At 36.2% G+C, this 21,524-nt stretch overlaps 1 protein-coding gene across 2 annotated transcripts in view; it reads right to left on the reverse strand.

The window, feature by feature from the left end:
• SYT14 (synaptotagmin 14) overlaps nt 1-21,524 on the reverse strand; it is a 59,165-nt gene that overhangs the window by 21,642 nt on the left and 15,999 nt on the right. For both annotated transcript variants that reach the window (XM_009641583.2, XM_009641582.2), the window contains exons 3-4: nt 2,725-2,993; nt 349-798 (exon numbers count right to left, since the gene is read on the reverse strand). In XM_009641583.2, coding sequence (XP_009639878.1) covers nt 349-798; nt 2,725-2,993 — 719 coding nt within the window. The remainder of the gene's footprint in view (nt 1-348; nt 799-2,724; nt 2,994-21,524) is intronic.

Consider the following 21,524-nt stretch of genomic DNA (forward strand, 5'->3'; position numbering starts at 1 on the left):
CACCTTTTTTTTTTAATTGAAATGCTGTGGGTAGCAGAGTAAAGATTGTACTATTAAATACATATATATGTATTTGCACGTATACATATATGCATATTCACCACTATATCCCTATTTATAGACTGGAAATTTCTAAGTAATTAAAAGGAAAAATATGGGCAGCTTTTGCAGGTGGAAAGTAAATGTACTTACAGAAGCTCTAAGGAAATTATCGTTGTGCTAATACGGTGCTATGACTGTTGAAAAAATCAAGTAGATGTGATGACTCTATAAATATACACACTATTCTTACAAAATTCAGGACACTGTATATCACTGCATTCTTATTCTGCCTCATTTAATACTCACAGACAGACTGTAAGAAGGTTCCAGTATCACTGGCACTGACATCTTCCCTTGAAGATTCAATTTTGTTAAGTAAAAAATCTTTTCTCCCACAATCCTCTCTTTTTTCACGCGACGTACGCTGTACAGTCTAAAGCGAACTGCATAATTCCCAATCATCTCAGACTCAACGTGATTAAATTTGAATGTCTCTGTGAAGACAGGGCATGGTCCCCGCTGGATGCTGGTTTTTGCTCTCTGCTTCTTTATAGGGAGAAGAACTAGGTGTACTTGCCACGAGCTTCCACCTGTCCTGCTGTATGTGGGAATGTCTGTGACAGCTGTCACTGTCACCAAAAGCTTCTGTTCCTGTGAGTCATAGTCAAAAGTCACATCCAGTGTGCCATATTTAGCTACTGGCTCAGGATCAAAAGGTTTAGGAAGCTGTGAAGATGATCCTCGAGCTGACATATCCTGAAGAAAAAGAAGAAAAAAAGTGGTTTATTTATTTATTTATTTATTTTATTCTATTATTAATCTAGTGTGGAAATAGATGGTTTTCTCTATGCAATATAAAGTGACTATGATCTTTTTGTTCATTTCGTAAGCAAGGTAATTAGACATTGAAAGCCTAAGGAGATGGCTGACTAGCAGCCAAGAAGAAATCAAAAGACGTTACCTGGCCAGTACTGCCAAAAGCCAGGATCCAATCAGACAGAGCTCAGATTAAACTAGGCTGTATTTATGATCTCTTCTTCCATGCCCCACATGTTAGAATCCATACACATTTGTTATGAGATAGAACTACCTTATTTCTGTGTGGGTATATACACATTTTTAAGTTACCATGTTACAGTCCTTTAGCGCTGGCTAGTGATTGAGAGCATGGTGAGACACCAGCAAAGAATACAGGAATTACACCACCCACTTGCATGTGCAGCTCTTGTTGCAGTCCACAAGGGTTCTACAAATGTGCCAAAAATTATGGCTTTATTAATGTAATTTTACTAGAACTGTGTAAGACGCATTTGTTTTGAACACACTTTCTGAATTTTCTGTAAATGGCATCAGTCCTAAAACTGTATTTTAAAATTAATTTTAAAATTGTTTACTGTCAATTCAAATTTTGAACAAAATATTGATCCCCTATATTGTTACAACAGCTAGTTTGACAGTGATACTGAAACACAAAATATTTACAAGTACAGGTCAACCTACTGTTCATATAATAAGTTATTCCAAGTAGGTAAACCAAACGTATTTCCTATGTATTTTCATATTATCAAAGATAGCTGTTTCATGTAAATGAATAGATGCCACAATAAAGCCTTTTGGATAAAGCGTTCTTATTTTAAACTGGTTGCTACATAGCTGTTGGAATTCATTCCCCCAAATGCTTCATTCTTCAAGTTGTTGAGTGGCTATAAAAAAAAAGTTGGCAGTATTCTCACTTCATATTGGGTATGCTTACATTAATGACTGGTGTGACACAGAGCGGGAAGAACTAGGATCAGATTTGCCACCATCTGTTAGGGTTCAAGGACCATATGTACACACTATGTCTTTACCAGCAATGAAGTTCATACAGATTGTGGTCCTAGCTGATCATCAGGTACGTGTAGACAGCTAGCTACTGGAGACCCTTGCATTCACATAGCAGGTGGGCCTTCCAGCTGCTGCACCAGGTATGCAACATCAACTTGCCAAGAGGTCTACTAAGATAGAAACAGCTGTTGGCGCCTCAGGAGTGCTCCCTAAAATGCACTTCAAAAATTCAGGTAGAGACCAAAAAAAGCCTTTTCTGCACGTGGCATCACTAATGTAGATTTTTCCATAGATGTCAGCGCAGTAACTGGTTGTTAAAAACATTTCAAGGAAATACATGTTGGAAAAGATTATTTCTTCATAGTAAAAATTAAATAGATATAAATACAGTTGATAGCAGAAAAAAAAGGAACATTAAATGGAACAAATCTCTATACCACCATTAACTATCTAAAAAATTATTTTTAACAATTCTATTTAATAAAAGACATTTTACATTATGGGGTGTTCAGTTTGAAAAGTGTAAACAGATTTTTTTTTTTTGAGTTGTTTGAAAAATTATGTGGAATAACTTTGACTACAGTCCTTACGGTGTGATGAAGTTTTCTGACCTGTTTAAAAAAAAATAATTCACTCTTACTGGGAACACGTTTGAAAGTTAAGATGCCATAAGGATAACTATGAAGAACAATCTGAAATCCTATTGTAGTATTTTCTGACAAACTTATTTTTTTTTAATGAATGAGCTGCAATATTAGAGTTCGTATATCTGTACATTGGTCTTTAGGGAAAAAAAAAATCTCTCAAAAGGTTGCACTGCATGATGCTTCAGAACACTCAACAGTTTTCATTTACCTCTGGACTAAGGACAGCTGTGCTATCACTTGGTACATCCTCTTCATATCCTTTGTTATGAAAGCTTTCTATTTCATGTCCTGTGCTTCCCTCGCTTGGGCACTTATATGAACATCTTGGACTGTTGCTACACTGGGAAAATTCACATTTACTGTCTCCGACTTCAGAAGGCGTACATGAAAGATGAGGAGAACCACTGTCATCCTGGTATGGAGGCGGCTGCAGTTCATCCAGCGGAGGTGTTCTTCTCATCCTCTGAATGCAGTTCGCTGAGAATAAGTAAAAATTCTTTACTTACTTTCTGATTATTTACTGTTGAAACAGTTCTGTGGAAAATGGTAAGTCCAAATATCTGGACAGAGTAATTAAAATCTATAAATGTCTTTTTTACTTTACATTTTAAATTAGATAACAAATACTACTGAAAAATATTTGTTTAAAAATGGAAACAAATGATCACTCAGACAAGATGTGGGAAAAAGCAAAGTATTAAATATATAGTCACAATGGACTGTGTAAACCATATATAAATAAATATAGCACAAGTATGACATGACAAAAATTCTAGGCTTCAATTTCAGGGATGCTTACCTTGCAAAAACCTTTGGATATCTTAAGTCAGATTCTGTGCAGGTGGAATGTAGACCAATTAAGGAAACAAAATGCACTCCCTAAAGGCATGATATCAAACTTCTGATTACCTCCCATGCTGTTGCTCACCCAGGGAGATACTAAATTAAACTCTGAAGACAAACAAGGTACTGCTAAAGGCAGACACAAACCTTTTCACCCAAGTGAACTCTGATCACCAGTGAATTTAACAAGGGAAGCAGTGTCGGATTCTTTATTACTTGTTAAGGACAGCTAACAGGATGCACCCAGTGTCTAGAGGTCAGACACTAGGTCCAGTCACTAAAGACTGTGGAAAAAGGACCATGAGCAATCTTGTGCTTGGGATGAATACTTGATGCTGACCATCTTTGCTTCTCACTTACACTAGATAGATAGATAGATAGAAATGTGGTTATACATCTCCTCAGAAAATAAACCCAGGATGCATGGCTATGGATGCAGAAAGTTAATTCAAAATAATTACATTTCAATTTGTGATCTCATATTTTACTCTGCAGCACTACACAGTTGACCAGAGTCGGGAAAAGACAGCAAGGTATGCAGTAGCTGAAATGAAAGGAATACCAAGGATAGGTAAAACCTGTATCACATTTTGTTTATGTCCTCTGTAGAAGTTTTAATGAAGATTTCGATGCCCCTCACACGTAAAATTAACTTGTACACAAAAATTTCAAAACAATGTTTTCTGGTTTCACGACATACTGCTTGCACTCACAGAAGAAAATCTACCAAACAAGGAAGTTAACAAAACTATTAACATTAGAAAGATACAAGCTTTGATTTCAGATTCATCTAAGAAACAAACTGATCTTTCCCACATGACAAAGGTAGTACATTTTAGTTTCACCATCAAATTTTTGTATACAGGATTGCCCTGTCTGTGTCCTAAATTCTCAGGAAGTACAGCAACCTTTTAACTGCTTCAGAGGTAATTACCAGTTGTTCAACATATCACATGAACAGAGTATGCGTAAGAGCTACCCTTTATGGAACAAGGCTGAAAACACAGTAATATGGCTCTCTTGGGCAACAACCAGTCTTTGCGAAAGGCTCCCTTTCGTTCTCCTTTCCTTTTCAAGTCAGCTGTACCTGCGGCACACAGGAACAATCCTCAGCTTCTGGCATTTGATGTAAGCCCAAACTACTGTGGTTTCAGTACCCGCCATCCATGGGAAGCAAACCCAGAGACATTGGCTAGAAGGGAGCCCTGCAGATCCCCAAAGCTGGGCAACTGAGGGACAGGGACAGGACAGCTCATTATGGAGCAAATCTACTACACAGATAGGCAGAAGCCTCAAAGATCACTGGGGAACGCAGGGCTCTTCTCTTCTCACTGGGTTCCTAAGGGAACTCCTCTTAGCTTCGGCTAAGGCAAATGAGTAATTAAAACAACACCAAGCACTCCTACCAGATGACACCACTGTCAAGAATCCTCTCTTCTCCAATAAACCCATCAGAGCCAGCCTACCATTCAGAGTGATTCCAAGTTACTCTTACAGCACTCATGCAAAAGGTCTTCTGCTGTTAATTAGCCCAGTGCCACTAACTCTTGAAACTCCAGTCCCACAGGGCTGGAAAGGAACGCAGAGCAGGCAGGGAATCCTACACTCAAAAACCTTACATAGGAAACAGAGTTAAGTGGGACAGTCAGAATCTTGAAATCGCCATGCAGGAATAGTGAGAAAGCTTTATTTGCAAAACATGGACAGATAGAGGAAAGCACCTTTTTGGGGTTTTTTTTTTAATATTAGGGAACTTGTGCCCATGAAACTAGACAGACATAATTTTAGAATCTATATTGGTACTTTAATCATAATAAAATAACAATAAATATCCTTTGACTCTCTATACTATGAAAACAGGACTTCCCTTTCATAATTTATATAATTAAATTTTCTAGCAAATTTAGAGCAACAACATTTTTGCTCGTTATTGCTAAAAGGCAACATACAGCATTAAATGAGACAGTAACCACCATGTAGCTATGACTTAATTTCTTTCTTTTCACGTGTAGTCTAGTCTGCAAAGACTTTTTAACTCCCAGCTTTTTCACAAGCTAAAGAAATGAAAGCATGTCTGGGTAACTATCAACACCATTATTGTCTTACATGAGTAAATAAATGACTGTGTGACTCACTTTTTTCACTTTGATGCACTCCATTATATGTCCCTAAGGGAAAACTGCACAGGCTGTGTGACAGAAAAGGTACTTTTAATGTAGGTGGGGAAGAAGTGAAGACAAGAAAATTCTTATTAACCAGCTGTGATTCTCAGAAAAAGCTGAAACGCTGGGGCAGGTTTTAACTATCTATTTTCGAAAGTTTAGTTTACCAAGCAGAAATAGCATGTAAATTCTTAAAAAAAATATCCGGGTTTAAAAATCTAAGGACGCCCCTGTCTAAACAGGCATAAGCTGGTTTTGAACAAAAGGTTTCTCTACATAAAAAGATATCAAACTTTTCAAATTAATTTTTAAAGTGAAAATATCGCATTTTAAATTAATTTCCCCCTCCCTGCAGTAAATGGTGCAATAAAATTATTTCATGTTACAGTGCTCCGAAAATACAGCCAGTTTGAACTACATGAAGACATTCTAATGACTGATGATATCAAAGGCAAATGATGTCACAGACAGATGTGAATACAGCAACACTGAGTATCTGATACTGGGTATTTTCCTTAAAAATTACACAGAAGTATCAACAAACTTCAACAATCAGTCAATAGCATTTTGCATATGAATCAAAGTTTAAAATAAAAACCCCCACCACTAATGCTCACTGATTGTATTAAAAAAACATTTGGAGCTGAAAGGAAAGCATGTTCTGAAGTGTGTGCATATTTACATACAGAACCACTGCCTATAACATACCTTGTACCTTTCATTTAAGGTGTAAAGTTAGGCAGTTACATTTGTGCATACCTGTATACTGTGACAAAGCTCAAAGAATATCTTCTGAAGACCACTGAATGTGGATAAAAATATCTACTAAAGAGGTACTCTTAGCAAGCAAATGGTTACTGTGAAAATCTAAAATTAATTGTTGCATCATTTCTATGCAAGTTTCCTAAGAAACTTTCCACTCTCAAACCGGAGGGAAAATAAATTTTGCCAATTCCCCCAACAAAATTAATCATATTAAATGACCATATCATTTTGGGTGAAAAACCAGCCAGCATATAACCCAAACCTGGAAGAAAAGAATGATCACAGAGAAACCAAATCGGGTTTAGGTTGAGGGTCTTACCAGTCAGAAAATTCCAGAACAGAGGAAAGACAAAAAGAGTTATAAAGGATGAAGATCCCACATCCAGTTTTCCACCCAAAATATGTGAAATAATTTTGCATTCTCATAACGTGAGTGAAACTAGGTTGTTTAGTAATAAAAATTAGTAAACTCTAAACTGAGAATAAAGTGTATTGCTGTGAATAGGCAGATGTGAATAATCAATCTTTTAAGGGTTAACTGCTTTAATTAAAATTTTCATCCTTCTTTAGTGGGCTGGGAAAACACTCATATAGTGGTAACAGTAAAGTCCTTGCTCAACAGCTGAAGAAACTGGAACTATAAGCAAAAGACCTGACAAATACAAACAGATTAGAATTTTGCTGGTACACTCAAAAATTACAGCATGTAAACTGTCATTAGCACATTTAAGTCGGAAGTAAATAAATACCTTCTTTTCAGCACTGTTTGTTAAACAATGAAGGTTAATCTGTTTTCGTAAGTCCTTGTACAGGGGACTGATTGAAAGCCAAGGGGCAATAATACGTACTCGTGCCATCAACCTCAAGGGACTGTCAGTAAAACCTGACATAGCAGCCATGGCCAAAATGAGTATTCCTGGAACATACAGGTGATAACTATGAGAAAATACACAAACTTTTTCAAACATTTTTCCAAGTGGAAACACAATTTAAAGATACACAAACTTGCTGTATGAAATGCTTTTTGTTTAGGTTTTCAGTTACTATTTGAGCTTTCTACTCTCAGTGCTCCTCATTTTTCCTCCCTGTCCGGGTCCCCTGTGGACCATACTAGGCTGTACAACATTTCACCATGAAGCTAGTGATGTTCCTTTCCATGTTTACAATGTTTAGACTTTGCTATCTTAATTAATTTTCCCAAAGGTTGTCAGCAGCAGCACAAACCTAGCTTTCTTTAGTCCATATTTCCTGAGTAATTCCAAGAACATGCATCTCTTAACATATGGAAAAAGAAACTATCCTTGTGGTTTTAATTCCCCTGTCTCACAAGCAGTAATTAACTGCACTTTTGCAACTTGGAGTTTCTCATATACATTACTTCTTTAAATATTCATACTATTGTGGGAGACAGCATTACCGCAAAACTTCTTTGGGAATGTGGTTTCCAGTTCCCTTAAAACAAATAATCACTACATAAATTAGTAATTTTTGCAAGTCATATTTTGTAATTATCAGAATATCTTCATACTCAAACAGTACCTTTTCTTCCTCTAATATATCTCCACATGCACTATGCTTCATAATTAATTATTTTTTTAATCTAACATAAATTTCTCCTTTTCAAGCCTTCAAGGGTTTCTATGTAAATGTTAAGACAATTTAAATAAAACATAAAATGAAATGCATGTTTAAAAATTAAAGAAACCTTTCTTATTCTGAATGATTAAATACCCTTAGAGACTTCTGATACGCAGCACAGACAGTCCAAATGGAATTTTCATGTTTGAACTTTTCTACCATCCAAAATATTACGTTGCCTGAATTACCGCACATTATGAGGAGTATAAAATATAAACATTAAATATTGAATGAAACCTCGGGGCTCTCCTTCTTTTAAAATGAAAAGCTTACATGCATCTTTGTGAGGAAAAAACCCGATATTATTTCACAATAAAACAAATTATCTTGGCATTATTCTATTTCTTCTCCAAAATAGTTACAGCACAAGTCTTGCTTAAGTGGAGAAACAGGAATATAGGAGTGGTATGGGGTCATTATGGACAATAGAAAAAAAAATTTATCAGCTTTCTTTTTGGATTTACCACATTTTAGACTTTTATTCACAGTTGAATTATCTTCTACATTAAGCAATTCACCACTAAACAACAAAAGTAATCACATCTGTTTGGGTCCCGTGTCCCCCCCCAGTAAAAAGTAATTCTCCTTTGTTTCCTAATATTTAGAAAATTCCATACAATATGAGCTGAACCCCAGACTCGTGGAAATCAAAACAGCATTGCTGTCATTTATACCTGATGTCACATGAAGTTCTTAGCACTGCATTTTCCTCATCTTCTAAGGCTAATTTTACTGGTCATTCATGTAATAAAACCGTTCTCTTTTTTTTTTTTAATAAAACTGATCCAAAATTATTGAATTATCTTTATGTCCAATCCTTAAAGCTTCAATTTCCTTCCTCTGGAAAGGTGTAAGACCAGTTGAAGTTACTGAAACTCACATAGTAATTTTCTTTTGTCTGTTTACATCATGAGCGTGCAGAACCACAGCCTGGTTTTGTTTGCTGACAAAAGAAATTTGCTCTTTTCTGCACTTACTAGAGAGCACTTCTGATTTGTAAGACTTTATCATTCTGCAATACAGAGAAGCACTGCACTGGTGAAAAATTCCAAGCTTTCTCTTTCCACAATTAGCCCAAATTAGAACATTTAAACTACAAATACATTATTAAAGCATAATAGTGAACTAACTGTCAAAGACATTCTTTTGTTTCCTTCCCAAATATTTTGGTCGCCTTCACTGAAAATTATACATTAGCATCTCTTGAATTCATTTTCTTTCAATTTAAGTATCATTCTCTGATTCCTTATCCAGTATTTCTATTTGAATAGGAAGGAGTTCTGCTACCTGGTTCTGTATTTATACTTTCCAGCTGTCCAAAATATATCTAAATACTGCGTAAACCCATTGGTTCAATATTTTCATCTTTTATTGATGCAAATATCAATAAAACAAGCTTTCCAAACTTTTTTTTTTCCTTTTTTTTTTTTTCTTTTTTACTTTTAAAAGGAGACTTGAAAACCTCTTCTTTTCTGAGACTATATCCAGCTCTAAGGCTTTCTGGAAGCAGTGATCTTTAAGAAGTGAAATTGTAAAATTGTTTGCCTTCCCTTCCATAATTATATTTCCTTAGGTAAAGCATTCCTACTAAGCATGGTCATTCAACTTCTTAGGTAGGAGAACTTATTTTCTGTTCCATTTAGATGCTGGTTTCACTTTTTCTGTTTTTACATGCAGCCAATTTTCCTTTACACTACTTTTCCGATCACTATGTTGGTTAACTTCATAAATTAGGGTATTCCTTTGCACATCTGTTCACAGTTAATTTTTTCCAAGTTATCAAAATTTTTATAAAAATACCACTTCCAAAAAGATAATAAGTCAAATGAATTCATTGAATCTTCCTTCTTCCCTCCCCCTCCCTCCCCCCCGCCCTTTTAAAATACACTAGAAGTCCTGCTTGCTGAAGGTGATTGACAACCAGCTTTGAAATCTTAAGGGTGTCTTGGTGACAAGGAAATGCCTTTTATCATCTCTGTGAAAATTCACCCGAATTTGACTATCTCGCCAGCATTTACAGATGCATAACAGAAATTCAGAGCCTAAACAGCTAACGGCTTTGCAAACTCCACCCACTGTACACCACCTCAGGCCCCTGAGAATCTCCATTTCTGACCGGTGTGCACATACTAGCATCCTCTCATACCTCTGGACCACAGCAGCTGGATGTGGGCTTAGAAAATATTTTCCTCTCATTACTATACTTCATTTGAGTACAATTTTCACTTCAAATTATAGTTCAAATTCCAGTCCAGTTTAATACTACTACAGCTGCAGTATTAAGCACAGGAGTCGAGCAGCAGGATAAAGTGCTGAAAAGGTGAAAAAGATCCCATAGAGGTCTAAAATCAATTCCCAGTAAAGTATTGTAACACACAGCTAATATTCCTGTAATGTTCCTGCTCTCATTCTGTTTGGTCTCAAATGAGGAAAGAAAGTGTGATTAGAAAGCAAGATTTATGTGTTATGTGTATAATTTTCTTGAACATTTTAATATTTTTGCAGCTCATTTCAGGCACGTTCATTTTTTATGTGACAAAAAGAATACAAAGTTTTCTAAGCCATTACAGAACCCCCCTCTAAGATTTCAACAACTATTATTTTGATGGTATAAACAAAATCCCTTCAGCAGTATGTACTGGACTTAAGTATGTTCCTTAATTATCAGAATTCCATCATTCTTTTTTCCATACTTTTATTTTAAATAAGATACGATTACTTCCTTTAGTGAGAACTCTTTCTGCAACTTAGTTTTTTTTCAAAAAATTGTGTAAAGTTCCCTAGTATTTTAGCTCTCTATTTAGTAGCGCCCTAACTGGTGAAAATGTACCAGGAAAGATATTTTCCATCAAGAACTGCTTCCAGAATAGGAACACAAAGCTTGCTTTGATTCTTTTGCCTTATTTTCGTAGCAATTTTGAGTGCAAAGGATACTCTGTTGGAGTGAATCACTAACACAGAGCAGCACTACAATGATTCTGCGTGAACCATTTCAGCAGGGCATGAGTTACATTTTCTGCCCATCTACTTAAGATATCTACATGATCCCAATTTGGGTAGCTCATAACTGTTAATATAGATAAATGAAATACATATTATGGTGAATAGTAGTACTACTATAATAGTAGAAGTTAACATGGTTGGCATTTTACAGATGGAGAACTAAAGTACAGGTTTAAATAAGAGGTAATAAAGACTGCTGTGAATCTAGCTCAGAAGTACTCAATCACAGAAAGCTTCCAGTGAAGTGTGGAACTGAAACAGAGTCTTTTAAGACTAGTACCCTAGCCATTTCTTCCAGGTTTTATTTTTACTTCAAGCCTTGTAAATTATTATTAATCTAAAATTCACCTGAATTGCGTACCACCAACAACATGGAAACCTCCAAGCCACTAGCTTCTTAAGAGATATACCCCCACAGACTTTTCCATTATCATCAGCTCTGTAGTGGGAGAGAAGGAAGAGAAAACAAAAAAATGCAATATTAGGGTGGGGAAAAAAAGTACAGGGAAGAAGGAAAAAGAAGGAAAAAAAAAAAAGGCAAAAGGAGAAAGTAGGTGCCTTGATTCAGAAAAAAGTGATGTTAGGTTGTTGGTAAATGAACAAAGGAAAGAAATAATGAGAGAAAAATTTAGTAGATCTGTATAGAAAATGAGAAAAAGAGCAAAGAGAGGGATAAACAACAGACAAGATGCAAATAGGAATGAAAAATTACAAACAGCTAAAAGAAAGCAAAAATGACAGAGGAAGAAAGGTGAAGGAATGTTGAAAATAAAACAACACATGACATGCAAAAAAGTGGTTCAGATCTGAGAAAAAAGTGATGTCAACAGAGCAAAGGGATAAAAGAGAAGGCACTGATGTCTGATGGGTGGGAATATCCACATTTGTAGGTGAAAATCTGCACAGCCTAGAGAATACAGCTAGTTACATTCCAGGAGAGGCAAGACGTTTCCCAGAATAAGCATTTACTTTCATATTTATATTTTAAATTTATTATTATTTTTCCTTTTGAGTGGGGAGATGGTGGTAATTATATATTCAGATCCTGAGATTCCAAAGAACCTTGATTTCTCTTACCTATTCAGGCACTTTTTCCCCTTCTTTCCTTGACACACTGGCTCAGTGACTTACTTTAGAAAAATGGACTGTATTTCCTGCAGTATATTAGAGTATTCCTGTAAAAAGGATTCTAGAAAATTCAGGGAGTTTTTGCTTTTGAAACAGCTCTCATAACTTTACCAAACAAAAAACAGCTAGAACTCAAAAATCAAGGACGATCTCAGTTTACAGGAGTACCTAACAGATCAACAACAGAAGAAATTGTCTATATATACTCAAGAACTCCTCTAAAACCTTTTAGACATAATGCCTGTAGAAAGTATGCTTAGGAATAATGGCACTAGTACCACTTTTGGGGCCCACTGTCCAGAAAAAGAAAGGCAAAATAGACACTGTGAAATCACAGGAAATAGATATGCTTTGAAACAGAAGTATCTTTCCTTCACACACCCAGTAAGAGGGCTACGAATTCACAGAAAAGGCACGGATTAAGCAGCAGGGAGCACGTCAGCCTGTTCTGCTCACTCCAGCAAGGCCTCAAGCAAGTTTCTCTAAGGTTAAAGAAACACAATTACTCAAAACTTAATTTCTTGCACTTCTTTGCGGCGCTTCTGAGACCTCCCACAGTCACAGACAAGCTGCTTTACTAGGCTTATATGTAATATATGATGTAGTGGTTGCTATGTTTCCACAGTTCTCATATAATTCACAAACCAGATAATTTTCTGCATTTTGACAGGACTAAATGAATATGAGTCTGGCTGGCAAAGCTGCCTCCATTCAGCCATAGCACCAGTCGCAAGAGCTATGCAAGAACTTATGAGGATCAGAGAACGGTGGCCAAGCTGCATATTGGATACAGCGGGCTCATAAGGTCTATGGAATGATGCTTCAGCCCTCAACAAACAGTAGGAGAGGAGCTGTTCTTCCCTGTCATCCACCAAAGAAACAGTAGCACTGAACAATCAAGGGGCAGGGTGCAGCATATCATTCTCAACCCATTTAACTTCCCAAACCACTAACTGGCAAATTGTGTTGTCATGAACATGGTATTATACCTGCAATATTAAACTTACTTGCCATTGTGGCAGAGTAAAAACATGCATATCCATCAACATTTGTTTCTTATGGACCCTTCTTATACTAGCAAAAATTTATATACCTAATTTGAAATTAGTGTTTGATACTGCTTGTTGAACAAGAGACTTAAAGGTGGTGCACAGCAGTTAATTAGTAATCAAAGTCTGACAGCCACAGCTGCAAAATGTTTGTATGATAATTTCAAAATTGAAAATTATTTATTTCACTCTACATGAAATTAGTGTACACTCATTAGAAAGTCAGTGATTATCTTGAAAAGTACTACTGGAACATTTCTTTGCTACAACATCAGAAAGTATACAACATATGTCTCCAGACCTATTACCATCCCACTGTTTCTCGTAATTTGGTGTCAGCAAAGTTTTTAGACCTTAACATTACAATTGAAAACATACTCAGCAGAATAATGTTTAACATGGGTCATAACCAGAATGCTAATTTTTTCAAATCTCAGCATTAAGAGTTTAAACTACTTTATTAATAAACTACTTTATTAAGCTGCATATAAACCTGATTTAATATAACTGATATATGTGCCATGTTGCAGCAAAGGAAATTCTGATTAGACATAACGAAAACACCTTGAAATATGCAGAGGTTTCCCAGAGAGGCTGTGTAATGGAAAAACCTTGAAGGTTTTAGAAGCTCTCCTGGCCCTGAGCAACCTGGTCTAACTTTGAAGTTAGCTCTCTTCCATTCAGGAGATCAGACTAGATGACCTCCACAGGTCCTTTTCAACCTATTATTCACTGGTTCTACAATATATATTGAAAAACTCAATTCTATACTATAATAATCAAGGATAGGGATCATCTGAAATACAGGGATCTCAAATATCTATAAAGCTCCTTCTATAATACAGCAGTTTAACAATTCACAAGCTCCTCTGCATATGCTAGTTACGTTGCTGCATCCTGCATTAAATACATATACCTACCAGCACAGTACTTTCATTGTTAAAAACAAACAAAAAACCCCAACAACAAAACCCCCAAGACTACCACCACAAAAACTGACCCCTAACCCCAACGAAACTAATAATAAAAGGAGCAAAAGAGATCCAGAATACTTTGTTAACTGGTGACGTTCTACCTTGCAGCTTGCAGTATACCTTGTGGCTGACTGGGTTTAGACAAATGTAGCATCACTGAAATTTTTACTTTGATAGAACAAATGTGCCAAGATACAGGCTTTTAAGTTAAAAACATCCTAACAATAGTTTACACACACATACAATACACATATGTAAACACAAATATATACATACACACACCCCATGGCCACATATCAGTAACAAGAACAATTTAAGGTTTATGAAATATTACATGTAATTAAGATTACACTGAGGAAGTAATATCCATTACAAAACGCTGATGTTAGACAGCAAATATTGACCTTTATAATTTATCAAGTGAAAAAGCCTTAATTTGCTTGTTATTCAAACTTTAACAATAAGTATGATAGCGTAGATGGCAGAAAGGAAAAAAAAAAAAAACAAAACAGCATTTGCTATCACTCTGCATTAACATTTTGACCAGTCAACAATTCAGCAGTGATGAAATGTGCAGTTTGATTCAAAGTAAAACAAGGCTATTTAAATAACTCAAAATAAGAAATGGGTATTGAAACATTAGAATTTTGATAAGCGATCACAGCTGCACTAGAATTAGTTTCTATAGCAACAGAGGAAATAATGTGGAGAATTGCACTGCAATACAAGATGGATTCCTTACAAACACTGCTGTTCAAATAGAAAACTTTAAATTTATTCACTGCATTAAAATATTTCTATTACAATGGTTATTCAAATATCCTATACCTTGTACTTCACACATTGTTCCATTTTCGTTCTCCAGGATTCAATTCTAGTCCATCCATTCAAGTTCCTTATTACATTTTCACACTTTCCCCCATTGCTTACCTTCCTATTTTAAAATTAATTAAAGGGACTTATTCTGAAAAATACTGTATCTTCGATCTCAGACTAATCTGCATTTTCAATCATTTTTTTATTATCCCTACATAGAAGACTCATTACATTTATTTTTCAGCAGTGCACTAATAAAATGTAAGAGAATGCTTTGCACATGCTTTTCATAAGAAGCTGCATCACAGCCATGAGAATTACCATCACTATGGAACTTCTGAAACTGGTAGTCATACGAGACTTGTACTAGCTTTTATCAGCGTGCGCTCTCATGTCCTAAGCATGAGTAAGAAACCATAGCAAATCTATTAGTATTCATGGACCAAATACCCCTAAGATGGTATGATAAAAGCCTTTCAGTTGAGCATGTCTTTAGACTTCAAATGTTGCTCATTTCTAACACTAAGAATTATTGTTTCATTGCATCATCTCTGATTCTAGCTATTTTTGGCAACTAATTAAAAGCATATGCCTGAACCTTTTATGTATTTTGCCCTTATAATGAGACCTATTACTCTAGCTTATTCTATCCTTTTGAGTTCCAAAGTATCTTTCAAGTTACCATGGATACAAGTGATATGCCTTCTCCCACAACTGCTTTGTGTGCCTTATCAAACACCAGAAAACTGACACAGTAGGAATCTGAGCCATCTATCCAGGAGGAATATCTAACCCCTTGGAAGTGTTCCTCCTTCCCGACCCCCCCTCAAAAAATGGAGGCGTGCCATATACTAACCTTTGTAATGAAATAAACAAGCAGGTTCTTTTCTATCTGAAATCTAGTACTTTCACTCAAGGAAAACGAAAAAAGGTGCTGACACAAATGATTTTAATCTGATCGAGCCTGAAACGGTGTTAAAATTAAAATTCTGAGTTTGCTATTTATGATGAGTTGACAGAGTTTAAGTGTTCCTATATCAATACATCCACTGAAGATGTAAAACGCAGCAAATTTCAAGCAAGCATTTCAGAAAGGAGTTGCAGAAACATTGTATGCAACTCCAAGATTATGCATAAACTATAGTAAATAAAACTCCCTTAAACAGAAATTGTTAGGCCCCTCTATAGCAATTTATTATGGGCATTTTCAAATGCAAATTGCATTCCAACAAGCTGGGAATAATTTGTACTAATCAGTGAAGAAGAGGGCAGTTAGTAAACTGATTTTCCCATTATGTGTCTGTATTCTCACCTCTTCTTAAAAACAAAGACTCCCTCCCACTCAGACAGCAAAATTTACAGAGGATTCAAAAACCAAGTGCTAATACTAACATAATCTGAGTGAATATATGAGAAATAAAGTGGAATAACCAGAAGGAAAAATAAATTACTGTAATATGAACTCGATATAGACTCATTCAGAAGTCTCCCAACTTTCAATGCATTAAATCATTGGAGAGACATCAGCTACATAAAGGAGTGCCACAAAGGCAATTAAGAGCTAGAGAGCCAGAGAAGAACAGGTAGGCAAATGCTGCTCTTGTCCTTTTTCCTCAGTTATCTACACTTCCAGGTATTACAGCAAAACACTCAACAAAAAACTTAACCTAACTTGTTCATATCCACAAGCTCAGCCTTGCTTTAAAATACAGCAATTTTGAAGCATAGTATCTAGAGCCAGGTACACTGAAGCATAAAACCCAGGCTCTTACCCTTGTTTGTATTAACATTACAAAATAACTGTGCCATTCTGACAAGTTTTCCACAAGCACATGTGAACTAAAGACTTATTAAATATTTTCATTTTTCTAACAGTGGCACTGTAGGCTAGACTTGCATTTGCATGCATTTCATAAGATGCATTTCTTTTAACTTTTGAATTTAACTCTGAACTGTGTCAGGTTATGAAACATTCTTTTAGAGACAAAAAACATCCAAATAATGTTTTTACTATGAACTAGAATTAAATCTCGCTTCTTTTTTTTTTCCTGAACATTTCTTTTTAAAGTAACTGAAAGCTAGAGAACAATTAAAAGGAACTCAAAAGTGACTGCTACATTGTGGTATTTATGGTAAGTCATCTGTATTATCAAAATATTATTAGTTCTGTAGTTTGATGTTGGAACCACTCACCAAAAAAAAAAAAAAAGGCGCACCTGGAACAGTGGAGGTCTTTACCCGATGGCTCTGTACCCCTGCCACTACATTCACTGTTACACACACTATCATTTCTCCTCTGTATAATACTCTCCTGGATTACCTGCACTGTGCACAAAAGCACACAAGAGATCCTCCATTCCTCTCTGAGTAGAACTAAAGTGCAAACTAGTATTTTTTAAGAAATAATTACCATTGTTACCATCCTTCATAAAAAGGGTTCTTAAGTTCTTCCTTCGCAGACTCTCACAGTTGTCTGTCCAACAGATCGCCTTTACCACTAATGACAACTACTAGTTTTATTTCCAAAGATTTTCTTCTTTCTTTTAAAGCGCCTTCTTGTTAACAGGGACGAAATGGCAGCAGAAAAAGCAGATGATTCAGAGCAGTAGTTGTCATTGCCAGAGAAAGGAATTTTGCTCTGAAAACAGCCAAAGATAACAGCCATTATCAAACGGGACAATGAGTTCCTCTGAAGGAGATCATTACATACCTGTCTCTTAACAGACTAATTACTCCTCAGTTACAAGGGAAAATGACCATCAACTCAAAACACCTTTTCAAATTTTCCAGATCTACTCAAGATTTATCTATTGGCCAAATTGTGTGTGGATATGCCATTCACAATCCAGGATTTGACAGGAAAAGAAAAAAAGACATCAGAGCAGTATAATCAACTTCATCTTCAAGAAGAGCTTTTAAGTCATACATTTACTTGCAAATCTTCAAGTGATTATTTCTATACTAAGACGCAAGCAAATAAACACTGTGAAGTCCAGGGAAAATACATCATTACTCTCTCTCCCGTTATAATCTAAAAATAGTTCCATTCTGGCATTATGTGCAGAATTTAACATAGCCAAATATGAAGACCTCTAAGAAAAATTATTTTGTGAAGACAGTTACAAATTAATGCAAAATTAAACTAGTTTTCTGGTTTGTATCCATCAGATCTTGAAAATAAGTACAATAGATTTTTTGAATTTTCACTCATCAAGTTGCCACAAATGCTACATATGCAACAGAAACACTTCAACATATAATAAATCTTAATAAATGTAATGTACATGGCATCGCACTTTTCAGAGTTGTGTGTTTTCCTATTAAAATTCACAGGAGCTCGGACAAAATTCTAAAAAGATACTATCTGTTTTAAATCTTATTAACACAATGTTTTTAGAGCAGAGAATTTAAAAACAAACTTTCAGAAGGCATTAAATGTACTACCAAACTACAGATTGCCAAAACACAGGGATAACCAAACAGATTGGATATAACAAAATCAGGAACTATGAGATACTGTAAGCCACAGGAAGTTTGAGCAAAATCAAGCAACTTTCTCAACAAGAGTCCTTGAAGATATGAAGAAATTAGTCTAATGACTAGTGTTAATCTTGACCAATCTAAACAGTAACAGATGCTCCCCCTCTTCTTTGTCAAAAGATGCAGAGTTGGCCCTGACCTTTCAGTTACAAGTATGTTTTCTAGTACAGATGTCAACTCTTTGCAGTAAACAACAGCAATCGTGTCACCTGTTCAAGTCATACACATAAGCTGCATTTGTTTGGGCTGAGCATTTTCAAAGAAAAGAAAATCACACCTGAAGTCAGCCTCTTCAAGAGATGAACCTTTTGTAGTTTCATTCTCTGAGATTTGGATTTTTCAGATACACATGCTCTTATCAGCTCTATTTTTAACCTGCTGCTCATATAGGATACTTAAAATTCTGAACATGTTTACATTATCCATCCAGCAGGCTAATGGAACTGCATACCAGACAGTCATGCATAATTCAAATCAATATCCTCAGGCTTGCAACTCTAAGTCAAAGCTGCCTTTAAATAAGCTGGGTGTGACTTTAACATGAATAAAATGTATCTAATTTTTAACCTTTATCTGACAAATTGATATATTTGCAAAGGAATGCCACAAATCTTTAAAAATTAAAACAAACAGAAAACCACAATAACTAAAAATGTTTTAAAAAACACTTTTAAGGACAAAATTTAGAATGGTTCAACAAGACTGAGTGCAAAGACTTCAAATAGAGAGCTGGATAATTTTTGGTCTTTTTTTTTTAAACTAAATGTACAAATAGATACATAAAACCACATGCTAGTAGAATACTGAGTGGTACAGAAGGTGAATGTAGCAGGATTTCCTGTTTACAAATTTAAAGATCAAGCTTTAATTGAATTGGGCATAAGTGACTCCACACAGAGAACATCTTACACCTGGTTAAGCACGTCTGCTAGCTTTTCTCTAAGGAACAGAACCAGAATTTCCATAATAAAATAATTTTCCCTTTGAGTTTTCCTATGTGCTTTCCTAAGACCATAATTCCACTATAGCAGAGGACCTTCAGCCACACTGAAATGACCAGAAGCATTGCGATTACACTAAGGATCTATTTCCAGCTTATTTGTAAACACAGTGGAGGAAAAGTAATTGCAAACAACCCCTCCAACGCCCCCGATGCCCCCCAAAAACCCACTCCAAAGCAAAAGAACACATAACAAATTGTATAATATATCATGTTTTCCCTTTCCCCCACAGAAAATATTCCAGTAATTCCTAAAAGTTAGGATAACTTTATAAGACAGAAGTGTTGCAAGCAGCACGTAAAAGCTTATTTTAATAAGAAAAAAAAATACAGGCAGAACTTTGCCTCCACAGAAGCTACAAACACAAGTTGATGTTATTCAGCTACCATACAGTTGCAAGAAATAATATACATAATTAAAGTAGCTATGAAAATAGTCATCCTAACAATAAAATACATGTTATTAGGTAAAAATGGTAACGTTATTCATCTTGTGCAAGGAAAAACTATTCATTGAATACTTCCAAGAGGATATGTATGATAGTTATAGCATGCCTACGAAATTGATACATATGCATAAGAAAAATAATCTACACTGACCTGATAACAAAAAAAAAAGAGTTCAGTTACAAAAAAATCCTGTTGTTCTTGTTTTACCAAAGAGATGGTTGAAATGTAATGTGATCAGTTATAAAAACCAGTCCTAATGGTAACTGGTCTTTAACCTAGGGGGAAAAAGCACTGCTGGAAGGCAACCATTAGTCTCAGACTAGGTTAAAAATATTTTGATTTTAACCTTTAAGCCTCAGAAGAATGATCCATTTATCCACAGGTGTTATGGAGGAAGAACTGATAAACTATTCTTTTTTAATATTCTTATGTAAAACTGTAGTAACGTTTTCAGTTCTCATATCTGTGTAACAAGTGCTGCTCTACTCTGCTGACCAAGTAGCATGACTATTCTCAGCAGGTAGGTAAAGTACTGGGTGTAAGCAGGGAAAAATTCCTTTTCTAATGCACCTAATAAATGTCTACACAGAGATTTCCAGTCTACTGTTTGATCCTGTTTCTTACTCACTCATTCCATGATAGAGTCATGGGATCTCCACAATTAGGGTTATGATTACTGAAAATCTGTACCTTCTTTTGTCTGTCCTGTGGGAGTCTTTCAGAACAAGACATGTCTTATGGTATACATGCATAAAGATCAAAGAAACTGGGCCCCTGTATAACTAGATACTACCATAATACCAAGAAAAAAGAATGCCCATACCCAATAGCTTCTAGATCCTATTAGTAAAAATACCCAGTTTTCAATTGGCCGATGTAGTCGCCAAGCCCCTCACCATGATATTTGAAAAGTCACGGCAGTCAGGTGAAGTCCCTGGTGATTGGAAAAAGGGAAACATTGTGCCCATTTTCAAAAAGGGTAGAAAGGAAGACCCTGGGAACTACCGAACTGTCAGCCTCACCTCTGCGCCCAGGAAGATCATGGAACAGATCCTTCTAGAAGCTGTGCTAAGGCACATGGAGGCCAGGGAGGTACTTCGAGATAGCCAGCATGGCTTCACCAAGGGCAAGTCCTGCCTGACGAACCTAGTGGCTTTCTATGATGGTGTGACAGCATCAGTGGACAAGGGAAAACCAACAGACGTCATCTATCTGGACTTCTGCAAAGCCTTTGACACGGTTCCCCACAACATCCTTCTCTCTAAATTGGAGAGCTATGGATTTGATGGGTGGACTGTTCGGTGGATAAGGAACTGGCTGGATGGTTGCATCCAGAGGGTAGTAGTCAATGGCTCAATGTCCGGATGGAGACCGGTGACGAGTGGTGTCCCTCAGGGGTCTGTACTGGGACTGGTGCTGTTTAACATTTTCATCAATGACTTAGACAGCAAGATCGAGTGCACCCTCAGCAAGTTTGCAGATGACACCAAGCTGAGTGGTGCGGTTGACACACCAGAAGGACGGGATGTCATCCAGACAGACCTGGACAGGCTGGAGAGGTGGGCCTGTGTGAACCTCATGAGGTTCAAAAAGGCCAAGTGCAAGGTCCTGCACCTGGGTCGGGGTAACCCCCAGTATCA

This window comes from Egretta garzetta, unplaced genomic scaffold, assembly GCF_000687185.1.
Source record: "Egretta garzetta isolate BGI_Z169 unplaced genomic scaffold, ASM68718v1 scaffold166, whole genome shotgun sequence".
In the NCBI taxonomy this organism is placed as follows: Eukaryota; Metazoa; Chordata; class Aves; order Pelecaniformes; family Ardeidae; genus Egretta; species Egretta garzetta.